This window comes from Gallinula chloropus (assembly GCF_964237585.1).
Source record: "Gallinula chloropus genome assembly, chromosome: 2".
NCBI lineage: Eukaryota > Metazoa > Chordata > Aves > Gruiformes > Rallidae > Gallinula > Gallinula chloropus.
Genome location: NC_140086.1, coordinates 91,168,681 through 91,185,101, shown reverse-complemented (window position 1 = coordinate 91,185,101; position 16,421 = coordinate 91,168,681). Strand labels below are relative to the sequence as shown.

Sequence of the window (16,421 nt, the reverse complement as noted above, 5' to 3'; positions counted from 1 at the left end):
ATAAAAAAAAGAGATAAGTTTCTGAGGATCTTTTCCATAAAGTTTTTCCTCAGCAAATCTCTCAGAACTTCATATGGAAAGTTGTGCTTTCCACATATTAGTTTGAAAAAACCCAAGCCACAAACTAAAGGTACAAATTGCTCCTCCCTACAGCTCTACTTCCTGTGAAAGCAGAATCAAAAATATGAAGTTCGTTAGTTATCCCCACATTTTTCAGACTGTATGTGAGCAAAGCCAACCTGAAACACTAGCCAAAATCCAGTGATCTATGCACTGGTTCGTCTAGAAATAGGAATAGTTTTCCTAAGGAGATATGGAAAAGAAGTTATTCCAAAATAATTTTTAAAAGATATCCAACATTTTTATCCAAGATCAAATCTTGAAGCCAATCTAACTGGGAGTTAAGGAAGTCAGAAATATAAGTCAGCTCGTCAGGTCAACATGGTCTCTCCTGTACCTTTAGTGACACAGACAAAAAGGAATGCTAAAACACCTTCACAAGTTTTTTCTTAAGCTCAGTAGCAGTCCAAATGTGAAAAGCCACAAAAGATACCGGTGGGTTTATCTTATTTCTGCCAGCATTAGCAGAATGTGAAGCCAGCGCTCCCATTACTGTTCTCACTTGACAGGTTTTGAGGGGAAACATTTTGCTGTAGCATCTTCACTTCTGATCTACACACAGCATGCATTGGAGACCTCCTGCTAAACAGGTTTTTAATCAGACAATGCTGCCTTGTATCTGCTGTGAAAATTAACACACTTGGTGGTTACCTTCCACGAAATAGACTACAGCAATAGGAATGAAGGTGATCAACATACTTCATATTAATTCCAGATTCTAATTAACAGCCTTCATTTTCTACTCAGTCTGTCTTTCTCCTTCCACAGAGGAACTTCCCTGGGACCTGCTCTCCTCCTCTGGAGACATTCCAAACCCACCCAGACATGTTCTTGTGTGACCTAATCAAGGTGATCCTGCCCTGGCAGGGGGGGTTGGACTAGATGATCTTTTGAGGTCCCTCCAGCCCCTGTCATTCTGTAATTCTATTCTGGTCTCTCTTACAGTGAGAGCTCTCTCTGTGGCTCACAGGGGGACCACCCATGCCAGTGCCAGAGGCCCTGGCTGTGGTGCGGCCTACGGGCACTATGGAGATGCATGTCCCTTGTGACTGACAGAAAAGCACAGGGAATCCTGCTGAGTGTGCTGGAGACCCACAGGGAAACCCACAGCATGGGAAGGTTGGTCATGCTGTGCTTTATATCCAGGACCAGAAAACCAAACACATGCCCACAGCAGACATCCAACAATGTACCTCCCTGAACAGAGGGCACCTTTATCTCCACTCTAGGCTATTTTTTTAAAACTGAAAAGCTAAGGAATTTTAGGAATCCCTCTAAAATTCCTGGTATTCCCAATGCAGTATCAGTTTTGAATTCTAGCTAAGGTCTGGGCTTGAGCTTTTCCTGTAAGAGTGACTTCCATGGAGCGTGTTCTAGGAAAAGCCATCTGTGACAGACCTGCTCACCGGCCAAGACTGGGGATTTTCCAGCACTCTTGCAATTGAAGATTTTTATATAATAGCCAACAATAAAAAGAATGCACTAAATCCACCTTACAGGACTTAAAGGTGGGACTGAAGTAATAACTCTGTAGCAAATTTTACGGTTCAAAGAGAGGCCTTAATTCTTGCCTTTGTGTAATATTTTAATTCCCCCTCTCTCCCCCAAATGTTTCTCATCTCACTCATTCCTTCCTTCTGCTGACCTCTCTCTCCATTTTCTAGATAGAAAGCACACTACTTGATCAAAATTTTCAGTACAGATTCCAAGTATATTTTGTGAAATCTCCTGATTAAAGTCCAACTTTGTCCCATACAGCACTGACCCTTCTATGCTTCAGGGGGTCAGGGGTAGCATGAAAGCAGTGGACTTGATTCTTCTTATTTTCCTCTTTTGCACTGAATATTTTGGAAATATTTTGCTGGAAGCTTTCGATTTCAATCTTTGTATTTAAAAATGAGAGCACTCACAAACACACATGAACGCATACACTAGGGAAGAGCTGTTTGTGTTTTTTGTACAACTTCTAAAGAAACAGAAAGTAACAACCACAAGTCTTTAAAGGACAGGGATGGATGGATGGAATGGCTGGATGGATGAATGGATGGATGGCCAAATAAAAAGGGAAAGAACAATCAGTAGTTTGAAACATGCTAAGATAGTAAAGATACTTTTATAACTGTTAATTTAGTTCAGTCACCTTTTCTGTTCTTTTCTAATAACTAAATCCAGATATCACACAATTAGGCATTAGATCTGCTCAAACTAACGCTTTTAATAGATCAAAATCTATATATTTAAATCAAGAAATGCCTACAGGGAAAAAACTGGCTTCTAAAATAAACAGTAATTTAGGAAAACCAGGTGTAGCTATGAGCCCTTGTTTGGTACTGTTACTATTCAGCTTCCCATGAGAGGGGGCACAGGTCTCAAAGTTTTCAAAGAACACAGCATAAAAAATAGTAAACAAAAAGAAAAATAACCTAGGTAAGAGCTTTTAAAATATGTTTTGTTCCCTTTGACTCTTTCATCTAATTGGCAAGCAAGAAAAGGACAGTGAGTAACACGTGGCTTGTGTTGGCAGCAACAGGAGACAGCATTTGCTTTTTCAGTCCCGCAACACTGTAAGTCAAGTGCAAGACTGAAAAAAGAAATCCTTCAGAGAGGATTTCTTGCATAACAATAACACACTAGTGTTAAACATCAGCAGAGGAAGTTGGACACAGCTTCTTGAGAACAAGTGCATGGAAGCCAAATTACTTGCTTTGCATACTGGCACGAGAGAGCTGATGGCTGGTGCCACGGCACAGCAGCACCGGCCGGATGCTGAACGCAGGCACTGGCAGCTGGCCCTCGCGAGGCACCAGCAGGGACCCTGTGTCCTGGTACACAGGACAGAGCCCTCCTGTCACCGTGGGGTTAAGGGTGCCCATATCGTGGGGTTGGGGCCTGTGTGTGCTCTCTGTTCTGTGCACGTGGGCTGTACCAGCACGGGGCAGAGAAGCTAGGAACACTGGTTTCTCATGAAAGCGTTTTCATGAGAGAAAGGAAAAATAAAGAAGCTACAACACAGCAAAGGTGCAAAGCCTTGAAATCACTGTGGATAAGTTATTGCAAGTGCACTGCGAAGCTGTCAGCCCCGACCCTGCAAGCTACTTACAGAAGCCAGGCCCATTATCCGAGGGAATGTAAGGGATGAACATCCGTCTGGACTTTGTCCAAAAGTAGTGTATGGTGTCTGAAACCAAGCCTTCTCGTTAGCCCAAACCACGTCACACAGAGGCAATATAGATGCTCCAAGTCCAATGGCTGGGCCGTTTACTGCTACAATGATAGGCTTCTTAAACTGAATAAAAGTATTCACAAAATTCCTGAAGAGAAACAGAAACATGCACTCACGACATGTATAGAGAGTAAAATATACCAGCCCTTCATAACTCAGTAATAATTCATCTCCACAGTAACATCACTTTCAATCCCAACCTCATAACCTTCCATGATGAGGTGATGGATGAGGGGAGAGCAGTGGATATTGTCTACCTAGACTTTCAGCACTGTCTCCCACAAGACTCTCACAGTCAGGCTGTTGATGTATGAGCTGGATGAGCCAAAAGTGAGGTGGACTGAGAAATGTCTGGCCCACAGGGTGGGGTGGCATGAAGTCTCGTTAGAGGCCAGTCATTACTGTTACACCCAAGGGGGACAGCGCCAGGTCTCGTACTGTTCAACAGGTTCATTCGTGAACTGGGTGATGGGGCAGAACGTACCCTCAACAAGTTTGCCATTGGTACCAAACTGGGCTGGCACACCAGAGGGTCGTGCTGCCACCCAGAGGGACCTTGACAGACTGGAGAAGTAGGCCAACAGTTACCTCATGATGTTAAATGAGGGAAAGCACAAAGAAGTCCCGCACCCCAGGAAGAACAGCCCCAGACACCAATATATGCTGGAAGCCGAACAGGTGGAAAACAGCTTGGCAGAAAAGGACCCAGAGGTACTGGTGAGCTCCAAGCTGAACTTGAGCCAGCAGTATGCCTTTCTGACAAAAGCAGCTAATGGTATCCTGACCTTCATTGAGAGGCGCGTTGTAAGAGGCGCTTCTTCCCCTCTACTCAGCACTGGTGCCCAGTTACGGGCTCCTCAGTGAAGAGAGATGTGGAGCTACTGAAGACGGTCTAGCAAAGGGCCACTAAGATGATGCAGGGATAGGAGCATCTCTCATGTGAGGAAAGGCTGGGAGCACTGTGACTGTTCAGCTGGAGAAGATCAGGCCTGGGGGAATCTCATCAATGTGTACACAGGAAGGGTACAAAGAGGATGGAGACAGGTTTCCAGTGGTTCCCAGTGACAGGACCAGGGGCAATACACCCCCTCTGAACATCGGGAAACATTCTCTTACTCTCGGAGTGACTGAACAGGCAGCCAGCACAGCTGTGGACTCTTCATCCTTGGAGATACTCAGAAACCCAGCTAGGTCTGTGTCCAGGCCAACCTGCTCTAGGTGACCCTTCTTGAGCCGGATCAAGTTGAACAAGACAATCTCCAATCTTACTGGTCACTGATGCTGTGAAAGCCTCACATTTCTCCCAGCCCAAACAAGCACAACAATTGGGCAGGTGTGGATTTAATGCCCCTTCTATGAGCACCAGCTGATGTGGTGCTTCACAGCCCTCTCAGATGAGGTTGTAGTCCTACCTCACATCTGGGTACCAAAATCATGGTTACAGCCCTGCTTTGGTCATCACTGCGTTTATGTATGACATCGGCATAAGGTATCTATCTAGCCATAATTTCAAGTCAAGGTTTGAGTTATATAGGTGTTAAGATGGCAAAGCATTAATGAGTTTCCTTAAGGAGTATCTCTGGAATTTTGGGAGACAGCTCTTCTTAATAAATGCATCTGCCTTTTAAAATTCTGCCATAAATAGTTGATCTCTGCCATCAATTATCACACGCCTGTAAACCTCCCTTCCTCATCCTATCTCTCTGTGTTGGTTGTAATGCTACAGGTGCTACACTATTAAGTTACTGGTGTATGTTCTCATGATCAACACAAAGTGACAATTCATTCCAGTACCCACAAAGCATGGATGCTCACATGCTTCCCTCTTCTCAAACAGTAAATACCTTCAAGAGCTTCTTCAGAAAAAGCATGTGTGTGTGTGTGTATGTACATGCATGCATTAGACCAAATAGAGACTTCTAAAGCCTCAAAGCTGAGGTGCAGGCATTTCTCAGTTAATCACTGCCACACATAATGAAGAAGTTGTGCATAATTACTTCAAGTACACAAGAAATTCTGGTTGGAATACAGTGTACAACAGAGTTGTCGGCACCTGTAAAGCACTCCTTTGCTGTCAGTGACAGATAGCTTTTCAGTTCTGTATTTGATACTAAAATACAGGATCTTTATCAGAGCTTTTAAAGAGGAGGGTTTAATGGTAATTTTAAAGTTTGATCTTTATCTGCATTACTGGCTTTTGTAGGTCTGTGAAACAGGACATTTTTACTATATTGCCCCCATCACTAAAGGTTACTGCACTTCCTCTTAACTCGTTCCATGGAACTGAAAATAGGTGAATGCAAAAAAAATTCTACTGGAACCATCTAATGCAAGCTGTCATACACACATCCCATCCAGAGACTTATTGATAATTGGAATCATGTCTGAATATTGCAGAGAGGACCACCTCTAGGATATGTGCAAAAAATACTATTACTCTATTTGCAGGGGGTGGGGTTGGTGCAGAAGTTGTAAGTTACCTTTATTCCTCATGTTAACAATGAATAAGAGGTGACAAATCTGGCTTCTGGAACGGCCTCAATTAAGCTACTGACAGAAGCTCAGAGTTCAGTGCCTTTGTCCCTGGCTGCATCTGTGTGAGCACCTTTGACATGGGATGATTGAAAATTTCCCTTTGAAAAACCTATCATCATCTCTATGAGCCAACTGTGCCCTCAATGAAATGGGCTTTAGATGTTACAAGGCTTTGTTGAGGGACACAGATACTGGGAATGACAACACTACACGGGTCTCTGAAGGAACATTGATCCTCTGGAGCATACAAGAGCTATTCCTAGAGCTCAGGCCCTCAAAACCAGTGTTCAAATGACAAGCTACTTGTTTTTACTGGTAAAACATGTCTCTAAGATCCATATTTATTCCCATAAATTCTTCTAGTTTATAGCTTGTTTTGTTTAAACATTAGGTGTGGTGCATAGTGCTGGGATGATGCTCACTAGTATTAATCTACTCTGATATCTCCATCATTGCACTGCTCTGAATGTGCTATACTGAGTTAGGCATGCCACACGCCTCTTGTATTGGTGTGCGTTACGTTAGTTTTCCTGAGTCCCAGTGGCTGTTTAACTCTTCTAAAACTGGTTTCAACTGGAGGAGCATCTCCATACCACCACCAGCTTTCCTAGCAAAAATTTTAGGAGTAAAAATAGCGATGCATGAAATGATAACCCAGGTAGAGAGGGAGAAGGAGCGTAAAGAAGCACCGCACACCACATCGCCTAACAGGTGAATGTCTGAGATCTTGTTGAGTTGGAGGCTTTTTGAATAAAGAGAGGTAAAACCAGCCAGGCAGCACGAAGAATAACACCCACCCAGAGACCTGAAGAAAATGTTACATACCTAATAGCTTCTGCCATCTTAGTGCTTTCCTTTTTTCTGTCATCCGTTAAGCGTCGGATAAAATAAATAAAATCGAGGCCACAGCAGAAAATGCTGCCAACTGCACTGAACAGCACAAGCTTACTGTCATCTGCAGCTGCTGTGTTCAGTGCACTTTGGACTTCCTTCATTACCTGAAAGAAGGAAAAGTTCTTCAGAATCTTTTCATCGCATCATTTCAAAGTAACATATCGCTCTCCTCCTTCTCCCCCCCGTGAGATCTTTGACACCTTTAACATTTCCTTAAGAGCCACTCAACCATCATATTTGAAAAGTTGACTTTTTCCATTATCCCAAAATAAGAAAGTTTTAAAAAAAGTATTAAAATCTTTGTGTTTAAAAATATTATTTAGGCTAAGATAACGAAATCCCTGAGATCTATTAGATGTTATCTGTAACTAAAGCCCTCATTCAGCATTTCTGTGATTCGGACAGCAGATGGCACATGCAACCAGTTCAGACAAAAAAAAAAAAAAAAAAAAGAACCTTAATTCAGGCTACAGCTTGTTTCCAGTTGCACTTCATAAATCAGCACATGTTGTAAGAGACACATCTACACGTTCAGGTAACGTAGCTAAAACTCAGCCTGAACCACTCTTGAAGTCAGCCATACATGTAACATCTTGCAAGCAACAACCTGAATCTTGTTTTGTGTGTTTCTGCCTGTTATTCAGGCACAAACCAGACAGACACTCGGCACCCTCCTCCACCCCCTCAAAAAAAATCAGAATTGTTCTGACCTCTGGATTTAGTGAATTATTTTCAGATGATTTTGTTGATAGCAAAATGTGTGTGAATCCGTCCTGCTTCCTGACAACAATGTCTCTGTACCGGTACGCACTCTCCGTTTGCCTCACGCTGAATCGTAGCCTTTTATCAAAAGGTTGATCTCTCCTGTCATCAATAAACCTCCGTTTGCTGGCTGTCACTCCTGTTACAGATGACTGTATGTTGGTTGTACCATTGGCTGCTAATGCTTCCATAAAGGTGGATGTACCTGGAAATAGAATGTTATTGTTTAAACTGTTAATGATATTTTTATTAGCTCAGCAGTTTCAAAAATCCCTATTAGCCTGAAAGCACACCAGTCACAGCAAGAACACACAATCAATATGAAAATCAGTCCCCTGGAAGTTACCAAAACACTACAGAATGAGGGACACCCTGCTCACAGAACAAAATTTAAAGCGACAAAGGGATCCAACACATTTGTTTTAAAGTTGTGAGAAAATATGTTTTAAACAAGCCAAACAGACCAGCCAGCATATACTTATTTTTAGAAGGAAGAAAAAGATCTATTTAGTGTTCCTAATACCTGTGTGCTTTGGTAGGTTGATACTCTGCTTTCTCCCTTCCCAAGTCACCTAACAGCATCAAGATTGCAAAGTAAAAGCAGAAGCCTTTTGTTTCAAACACCACAAGAAGTTAATATAGGGAAGAAAATAATACCTACAATAAGCCAAATAAAGAACCTGACTGACGAGATGCTACAAATCGCAATTGTCTTTAAAGGGAAATGGAAATGAAGAAATACAGACTACTTATGTGAGAGGGAAGCAAGACCTGTGCAGTGATGGATATTTTAATGGATTCGTAGACAATGAGATATTCCTCAAGCCAAAACAATTTCTGCTATTAGAATTGGCAAATAGAGCATTACGTGTTTCTGGTCTTGTTCCCATCACTTAAACAGACAGAAGTTGAAGGCATGCAAGTAAACAGACCATTCCTCTTGACACAGAAGAGATGTGTTTTTCTGTTCGAAACACGATGCCAAATAATTAGCATTTATAAGGGAAAATAAACGAACATCCTGGATCCGTAATCCAACTGCATGTTCAAGTCTTCATGTAAAACCTCCACCAAATTTGTCAAATTAAAGCAATGGAGTATGCATGGCAGGAGGGGACAGTGGGGTTGGAAAAACATGTTACAGGCCAAGAGAGGAAAGTTTTGAAAGACTTTTCCTGAAAACTGAGCTCTGAGGCTTTATTAAAATTTACTGGATTCCCACAGCCCTTTTCTCACTAACAGGTACTTCAGGACATCACGTGTACGAGGTCTTAAAAAGAACACTTAAAACAGATATAAATAAGTTGCTGTCGGTGGATGTTGCTGCATTCTTCATTATCTTCCTAAAGTAGTTGCAATTTGAAAGCTCTAACAATATGCAATGCCATGAGGTTTTTTTACACACTCACCCACCCAATATCTTTGAAACACTTGTGGGTTCAGTGAAACCATCAGACTCACCTAAATAACCAGAATATCCCCTATCTCCGCATTTTACACTGTACTTAAATGTTGCTTGCTTTGGCTTATATGAAGTGTGAGAGAGAAATTAAGAGAAAGACAGATGGAATAAAACTTTAGAACATTATACTTTTTTCTATTTGTATTTCAGAAACTGCCTTCACATATAAATACAGTTTTTAATATTAAGTATCTTCAAATAAACAAATAAATCTCTGATTATAAGTCTGTTATGATTAATGAGGCATGCTGTCTGTCAAAGGAGCTATACAATAACACTTTTATAACTTTTGTCTTTCTTGTCATATTAGTGTATTTAATCCTCTTCCCACATCACTTTTTGTGACATTAAAGGCAACAAGATTTCTCAATTGTCTAAAGGAAAGGGTAAGAACCTGAATTCAGCTTGTGATAGGTCCAAGAGACAGGTGAACAAAATAAAATGGAAAATTAATCTTTTATATTGTCACAGAAGTGTCACATTTTTCCTAAATTTTTGACAGCTTATCAAATACTTTTTTTCTCATTTCAGCAGAATAAATAAAAATATGATGTGTAGCAAATATTAAATTGATGAGGGATGCTTTTGATTCTTTTTCCCTTGTAAACCACACCATGATGAATACATTACTTTAAAAGAATTCTCTTAAAAGGGAATTTGCAGGAGCAAACACTGCTGTTGCCCTATATTTCTTTAGGAACACAAGACCAAATGGCATCACCGGCTGCAATGGTTTGTTTTTCCATAGGAAAGGCAAATTAAACCAACTGAAACCATCTCTGATTTCTAAACCCTGATATAAGATTTTACAGCTAGAAACAGTGGGGAAAAAAAAAAAAAAAAAAAAGGATGAACCAGGAGAGCACAATAGGAAAGCCTAAGCCAAAAAAAGAAAGGTCAGTAAACTTGTGTAAGAGCTCAGAGTAGATCTTTTCCCACGACTCATACTTCCAAAGACATACTCAAATACCAGAAAATTACTTTTGAGATGTAAGAGGCAATGACTACACACTTTGAGAGACAAAACTTTTGGCAAGAGAGACGAAGATGTAAACACCACACACCACTTTCCGTGGTTATTGAATTGGCGAGAAACCTTCAGGGTTTTTATACAAGCTCTGCCTGCACCTGTCAATCGCTGCAGTTTCAAACCACAAAGGACAGCTGCAGTTCAGCAGAAGTCTCCTACATCCAGCCTTGTAAACACACTTTTAGGAGACTTAGGACTGGAATCAAAATCCTGTTGGCTGTAGAAACCGTTCCTCTGGGCCGGGAGAGGTGTCCGGCTCGTATGGATTAGAAAATGGCACCAACAGAGCTAAAATATATTCATCAGTATTTGCTGTTATTGCTGTAAGTCTGTGACCTTCTACACCTTAAAGCATAGGGGGCTCTTCCTTTTGGCATTCAAACTTGAAGACAACTCAGAGACATAAAGAGCACTTCATGTTACATATAAGCAGGCAAAGATTACATCACTGGACAGTCTTAGACATGTGTTGCAGCAAATGAGGATATATGGGGGAAAAAAAGATAAAATAGAAAGCAAGAGAGATTTAACTGTATTGCCAGAGATTTCCTCACATGACCTTTTTTCCTTGAGAGTACATATTTTTGGGTTAATCGTAACCATATTTCACAACTTTAAAATATAGATTTCGTAACAAACCAAAAGCAGTTCTGTGTTTTAGTATGCAATTGGAGATAGCATATCAAAGACAAACAGAACATCACAGCCCACTCCTTTCAAACCAAACCTTCCAAAACCAATAAGGGCTTGGAAAAAAAGACAATTCACCCTGGATATTGCCAACTAATGCAGAACTATGCTTGTTTAAGAGGTAAACAAACAGCTCGTATATACACCTCCCTTCCTTCCAACTGCAACCTGTTCATTGATGTACTGTGATCTTCTCAAAGGTGAAGACATAGTACTACTGCGCAAAGCTTCACCACGCAGATGCAAAATGAAATTAAGAGGGCTGCTTGGTTTTGCTGCTGCTGCTGATCAAACCCTGATAATAGTAACCATTTTCATGCAGCTGCTCTTGGGGGTGAGGCGGGGGGAGCTACAGGCAACCTAAAAGAAAGGAACCAGTCTTACTCAAAAGGAAGACTGACACAAAATACAGAAGCTGGAAGAGGGGCAGAACAGCGAAGGTGTCGTCTCCCCGTTCCACTGGCAGCCACCTCTCCAAAATATGAGTGGGATGATAATTCTACCTGATGTCAGACATCTAGATGAACAGCATTAAAACCAAACAACACTCCAGCTTCACCACAATCCAACAGTTAACAGTCCCAAAGGGCCTCTCCAAGCTATGCGTGCCTCCCTGTTATTGTTGCCCAAATTCCTGAGAAGCTCGGCCCAGCTTACAGAGCAAGCCTTGAGTACAAACACTCCCTTCCCTGCAACAACACCAGGGACACACCGGTGCTCTAATAACAGCCACACTTCCTTTTGCGTACACATGAACTAGTGCCGGAACTCTCAATGCAAAGCTTGGTCTGGCACGGTATGCTGCTCCTGAAAGGCTTAGCACAACGTCTAAGGAACAAGCATAAGAAGATGGGAGGTGTGAACAATGCTGCCTGAGGATTTTCCCCAACTCCAGCCACCAAAAAAACTGTGCATGCTCCGAACCGTAGGCACGCACCCAAACCCATGTAAACAATCCTATTCCCTGTGGGATTGTTCAATTTACTTTTGAAACCACCATGGTTTTGTCTTCCAAAGTATCTCTTTACAGCAAGTTCTGCAACTTGATTCTTTACTTTCTTCCCCCCCTTTCATCACATCCCTCCTTTAGATTGATTAGCCCCAGTCTTATTTACCCTTTCTTCCGTGAGATGCCAGCTCCAGGCTGTCACTCTTCTCCATGCCCCTTCCTCTTCTACTACATCTTTCAGCACCCAAAATGGCAGAAAACCATTCGAGGTGGGGATTCATAACATGGCATGTTCGAGCCGTCTCTGTTGTCCTCTACCACTTTTCCATACCAATTCATAACAAAGAGTTTGTTGTGGTTACCTTTTTAACCAGCACTGAGCGGGTGTTTGCAGCAAACGACCCAAACCAAACCTGATGCCCTTTTCCTGAGCAGCAGCACGTAGCCAGGAACCAGTCACCGTCCAAGCACGGGCTTATGTTTTGCTATAGGCAGCATTTTACCTACAAATTCATTTTGTCCCCCCCTCATTTCTTGGCATTCTTCTGCACTGAAAGCAATCTCTCATTTTAATCACAAAACCATGCAGTACTTTCAGGTACGTTTTCAGGAGCTTCAGGGACCCTGACATCTTCCCTGTACCCACACACACCAACCATCCATGTCCTCTCCTACATGAAGTGACAGAATGGTTAATGAGAAGCATCCTGCTTGGATCAACAAACAAACAAACACCAGCAACAATTTCTTAAAGCGTTAACTGCAAAAACAACAATGGAATTGTAACTTACAATCATTCAGGTACCAGAGAGGGAAAAAAATATTCTGCAAAACTGAGGGGGAAAGGTTTTTTTGGATTTTGGGTTTCTCCCCACCTCTCACCCCCCCAAATCCCTTTCTATACTTTCACTGCATTATAGTCCACTGCATATATAATCCACAAGACTTCACATCAGTTGCCCAGTGCAGGTTGCCTCATGTGACCAGGAGTGTTTTGCTACATGTACATACCTACTAGCAAGCTTAACTATAAACACTATTGCACTACAACAAATACTTTACACTATGTGACACCGAGCCCAGACAGCACTACTGCAAATAAAATATATGTTTCCAGTAACTTTTCCACCTCTGCTTCAGCAACTACACAGCAGATATCTCTTAGAATTGCAATGTATTGGCGTTGATTACAGAACTGCAAAATAAGGGTTCTATAAAACCCATACATGTTCCCCATTTTTTGCCTGAGTATATTCCATTTTGGAATCAAACCAAACTTCTGTTCCTTTAAAATGGCACTATAAATATTTGTAAGAAGAAAAAAAAAAATTAAGTTATTGTAAATTTCACCTACAATACTATTTTGCTCTGCATTTCTAAAAGAGATTCCAGAAGGTATGGGTCATGCATGAAAGAAAAATAGACTTTACTTATCCTTCCAGAATAGGTTTTTATATTGATTGATGCAGCACACAAACCAGCAATGCTACCAAGAACAATCTGCACATACCCCAGCATTAGAACAGGCTTTCCCAACGATGCTCAGACTCCTTCAAATGATGGGGTGCTGATGACTCTGATATCCTACCGCCAGCACTTGAGCCACTGCAAAACTCCTACTATGGGGGGGTGGTGGTGGTGTGTGCACTAACTTTATCTTTTCAAATAAAGTTAACCACTTCTTGATTTCTTTTTTGCAGGAAATAGTTGGAATAGGTCAATGTTCTTCAACCACTTCCTGTTGTTTCTACAAATATATCACCTTTCTGTACACAAAAGAATGCTGGTTTTAGGCACAGACTAATAGTAGTAGTAGTTGGTGAAAAATCATCAACAGATAACCACAACTCAGCAGTAGGCAGTCCTGCATGGGCTGGCCAGCTTTGTTGGCAACACCCATCTTCAAATTCTAAAAAACCCTACTTTCTCATGCCCTTAATTCAGCTTTCCCCTGCATTTTGTGTTGGTGTTAATTTTAAATGCCACTGCAAAACACTACACCTACAAAATCTCGGCTTCTTCCAGGCCCCTGTTGTCATGGATAAAAATAACACGAGAAGAGAAAGACACACATGTGCCCTTGGCAATTTTTCTCTAGTTGCTTAAGTTTTTCAATCCTACACAGATTTTTATCTTGACTACCACATCACATTTAGAGTAGTATGGTCCATCACGGCCCCTTCTTCCTTCTGCAGAATGTTTTCTGTTTCTTTGATTACTTGCAACATCATATATATATTTTACATGTCAACAATGATGCTGTTAGGAAGACGTCAATGTTGCTGGTTGCATGTGTTTTAGGCTGTTGAATTATTTTTGGTTTTGAATCTCTCCCCTTCTTAGACCACAAGCATCCATGTAAAGATAAACTTGTGATGCCAACCAAAAGTGCAATTTACATAAGCAGAATATAAAATTCCACTACTCATAGTAGGCAGTTGTTACAACAGAAAATGGCATCTCTCTACCCTCAAGTTAAAATAATCAGACCAAGGTAAAGCTATTTAAGTCCTATAAGTAGAAATTAAGGCTATATAATACTAGACCTAACACTTGTTAAGACCATGCCCATGGTCTTAAGATATGTCAAGACAAGGACAACATGAATAATATGAAATTTAGCAACAAAACTTAAGTCCTATTACCTTCAAAAAGAACTTTTGCGGTTTTATGCACAAGGTATTGAGTAAGCTTTCCACATCCTCTCTTACAGTGGAAAAACATGCCCCTCCCCCAGCCCATTTTATTTGGAAACACACAAAGCTTTCCAAATAAATCTTTCTTATTCCCCTTGAAATATATAAACAAACACTCCTCAGAAGAGCAAATCTTCTTTCTCCTTTATCATGGCATCAAGATACATTAGGATTGCCCCTTTTTCCCCTTCGACTTCAGTTTTAGACTCATTTCAGAGTGACCTTTCTTCCATTGAATCTATCATCAGGATACTACTGACAGAGAACAGTGCACGTGATCGTTCTCACCATTTCAACTGATTTTCAAGGTGGCTGTAAGAAGAAAAAAAAAAAAAAAATTCCCAAGCCCCTCTGACACTACTCCAGTCACAAAAAATCTCAGCCATATTCAGAGTACTGCACACCAAAGTAGTTGATAGGAGAGGCAGTCACTCATATTTCTTTTTCTCACAAATAAATCCAAGACTGACAAACCTTCCCCAGGTTACAGATTCCTTTTTGAGGCCTCTTAACCTCGGGAATGTTTCATGAGGAAGAACTTGCCTATCATGTCCTTTGATATTCTCAGAGCTGCAGGTTATGATACTGCAGCGTTCGTTCAAAACACTCTCAAATTTGAGAGGTACGGAAGGACACCGCTTGGGGCTCATCTACAGAGAAATGCTATCGCAAAACAGGCTGAGGTTTAAACTTGAAGTATACCCAGCTATTTCACACTAGCTCCAAAGGTGAACACACGCTATATTAAGCGTGCTCCGCTGCAATTTAATCCAATCCCCAAAGTGGTCTAAAAAATGGCTCTTCCTGTGAGATCAACGTGCTCCAGCGTAAGGCTAACCTAGAACAGGTACTACCAAGAGACATCTCGGGCAGTTTCCTGTATAGACACAAACAGACACATACCACAATTCTTGAAAGGACATAACTTTCTAAAACATTTTAGCTAATAATTAATGAGATTTAGAGAGATGGCTATACCACCACTATGCTGGCAGAATACTTTAACCTCCTTTCTTTTTGAATACATGTCAATAAGCATTCACATTTCATTCTTATCGCACAGACGAGGCTTTAAATACCAGCGTTTGCCAGAGCCATGGGTAAGTGAGCAAGTAGCTGTGTGCTTACTTGCTGGCTGGGGTTAAACGGTAACAGTCCTTTCTGGCACCCAACGTGGGGTCCAAAGGGTTTGAGATAAATAGATTTGACTGGAGTGCGTTAGATCAAATTTATAGCTGTTATTGCTGTCTAGCTGTTAATTGCCAGGCTCCCATGCTTGCCATGGGGCTCGCTCGCCTCACTGGGTAGTAGAGTCCAGTGCTTCTTACTGGCTGTTTTTTGCTTTCCCTGCTTGCTGTTGTGCTGTGCTGCTTATCAGCTCACCATGCCGCGCCTGGGAACGTTTTGATAGCAGCAATGGTGATGTGCCTGGGCTGGCAGGTGGCCAGGGCATCGCCACTCTTTCTGTGCTGCCACACCAGACAGCCTGGAACTCCAGGCAAAGGGACTGTGACCTGTGGATGAGTCTACGTGGCAGCAGAACCCCCACAAGTGTCTGCAGCCATGAATAAGTCCAAACCAGAGCAGGAACATCTCGAAGCATTTGTGGCTGTGGATAACATGCTGCAGCAGGTACACCTTGAAGCACGTGTGGCTGTGCAGGAGGTCATGCTGAAGCACCTCAAAGCATGTAGCAATGGATGAGCCTACTATGGAGCACATTTACTTCTGAAGGGTCTGTGGCTGTAGGTAAGGTCGTGCTGGAGCAGGTGTATCTCTGAAGGCATTGCGGCCCATGGAGAAGGCCATGCCGGAACAGGTGCACCTCCAAGCAACCGGGTCTGTGGATAAGTCTATGTGGGAACAGCTGAACCACTGGAGAGGCTGTGGCTCACAGATAAGGCTCCACTTGGAGCAGATACACCCCTAAGAGACTGCTCTAAGCCAGAATGGGGGCAAGGGAGTTCATAGCAACGTTAAATCAATGGTCTGTTCCAAAGGTACTGGGGTGGAGACTGTAATAGAAATACCTTTAAATTGTTGTGACCTGGGATTTGAGT

General features: G+C 41.9%; 1 protein-coding gene across 1 annotated transcript in view; it reads right to left on the bottom strand.

Annotated features, from left to right (window-relative positions):
- The window catches only part of CDYL (chromodomain Y like), a 115,851-nt gene that overhangs the window by 3,667 nt on the left and 95,763 nt on the right, over positions 1-16,421 (bottom strand). The window contains exons 3-5 of the mRNA XM_084260053.1: positions 7,483-7,739; positions 6,704-6,876; positions 3,221-3,431 (exon numbers count right to left, since the gene is read on the bottom strand). Of these exons, the coding sequence (XP_084116179.1) occupies positions 3,221-3,431; positions 6,704-6,876; positions 7,483-7,739 (641 nt within the window). The remainder of the gene's footprint in view (positions 1-3,220; positions 3,432-6,703; positions 6,877-7,482; positions 7,740-16,421) is intronic.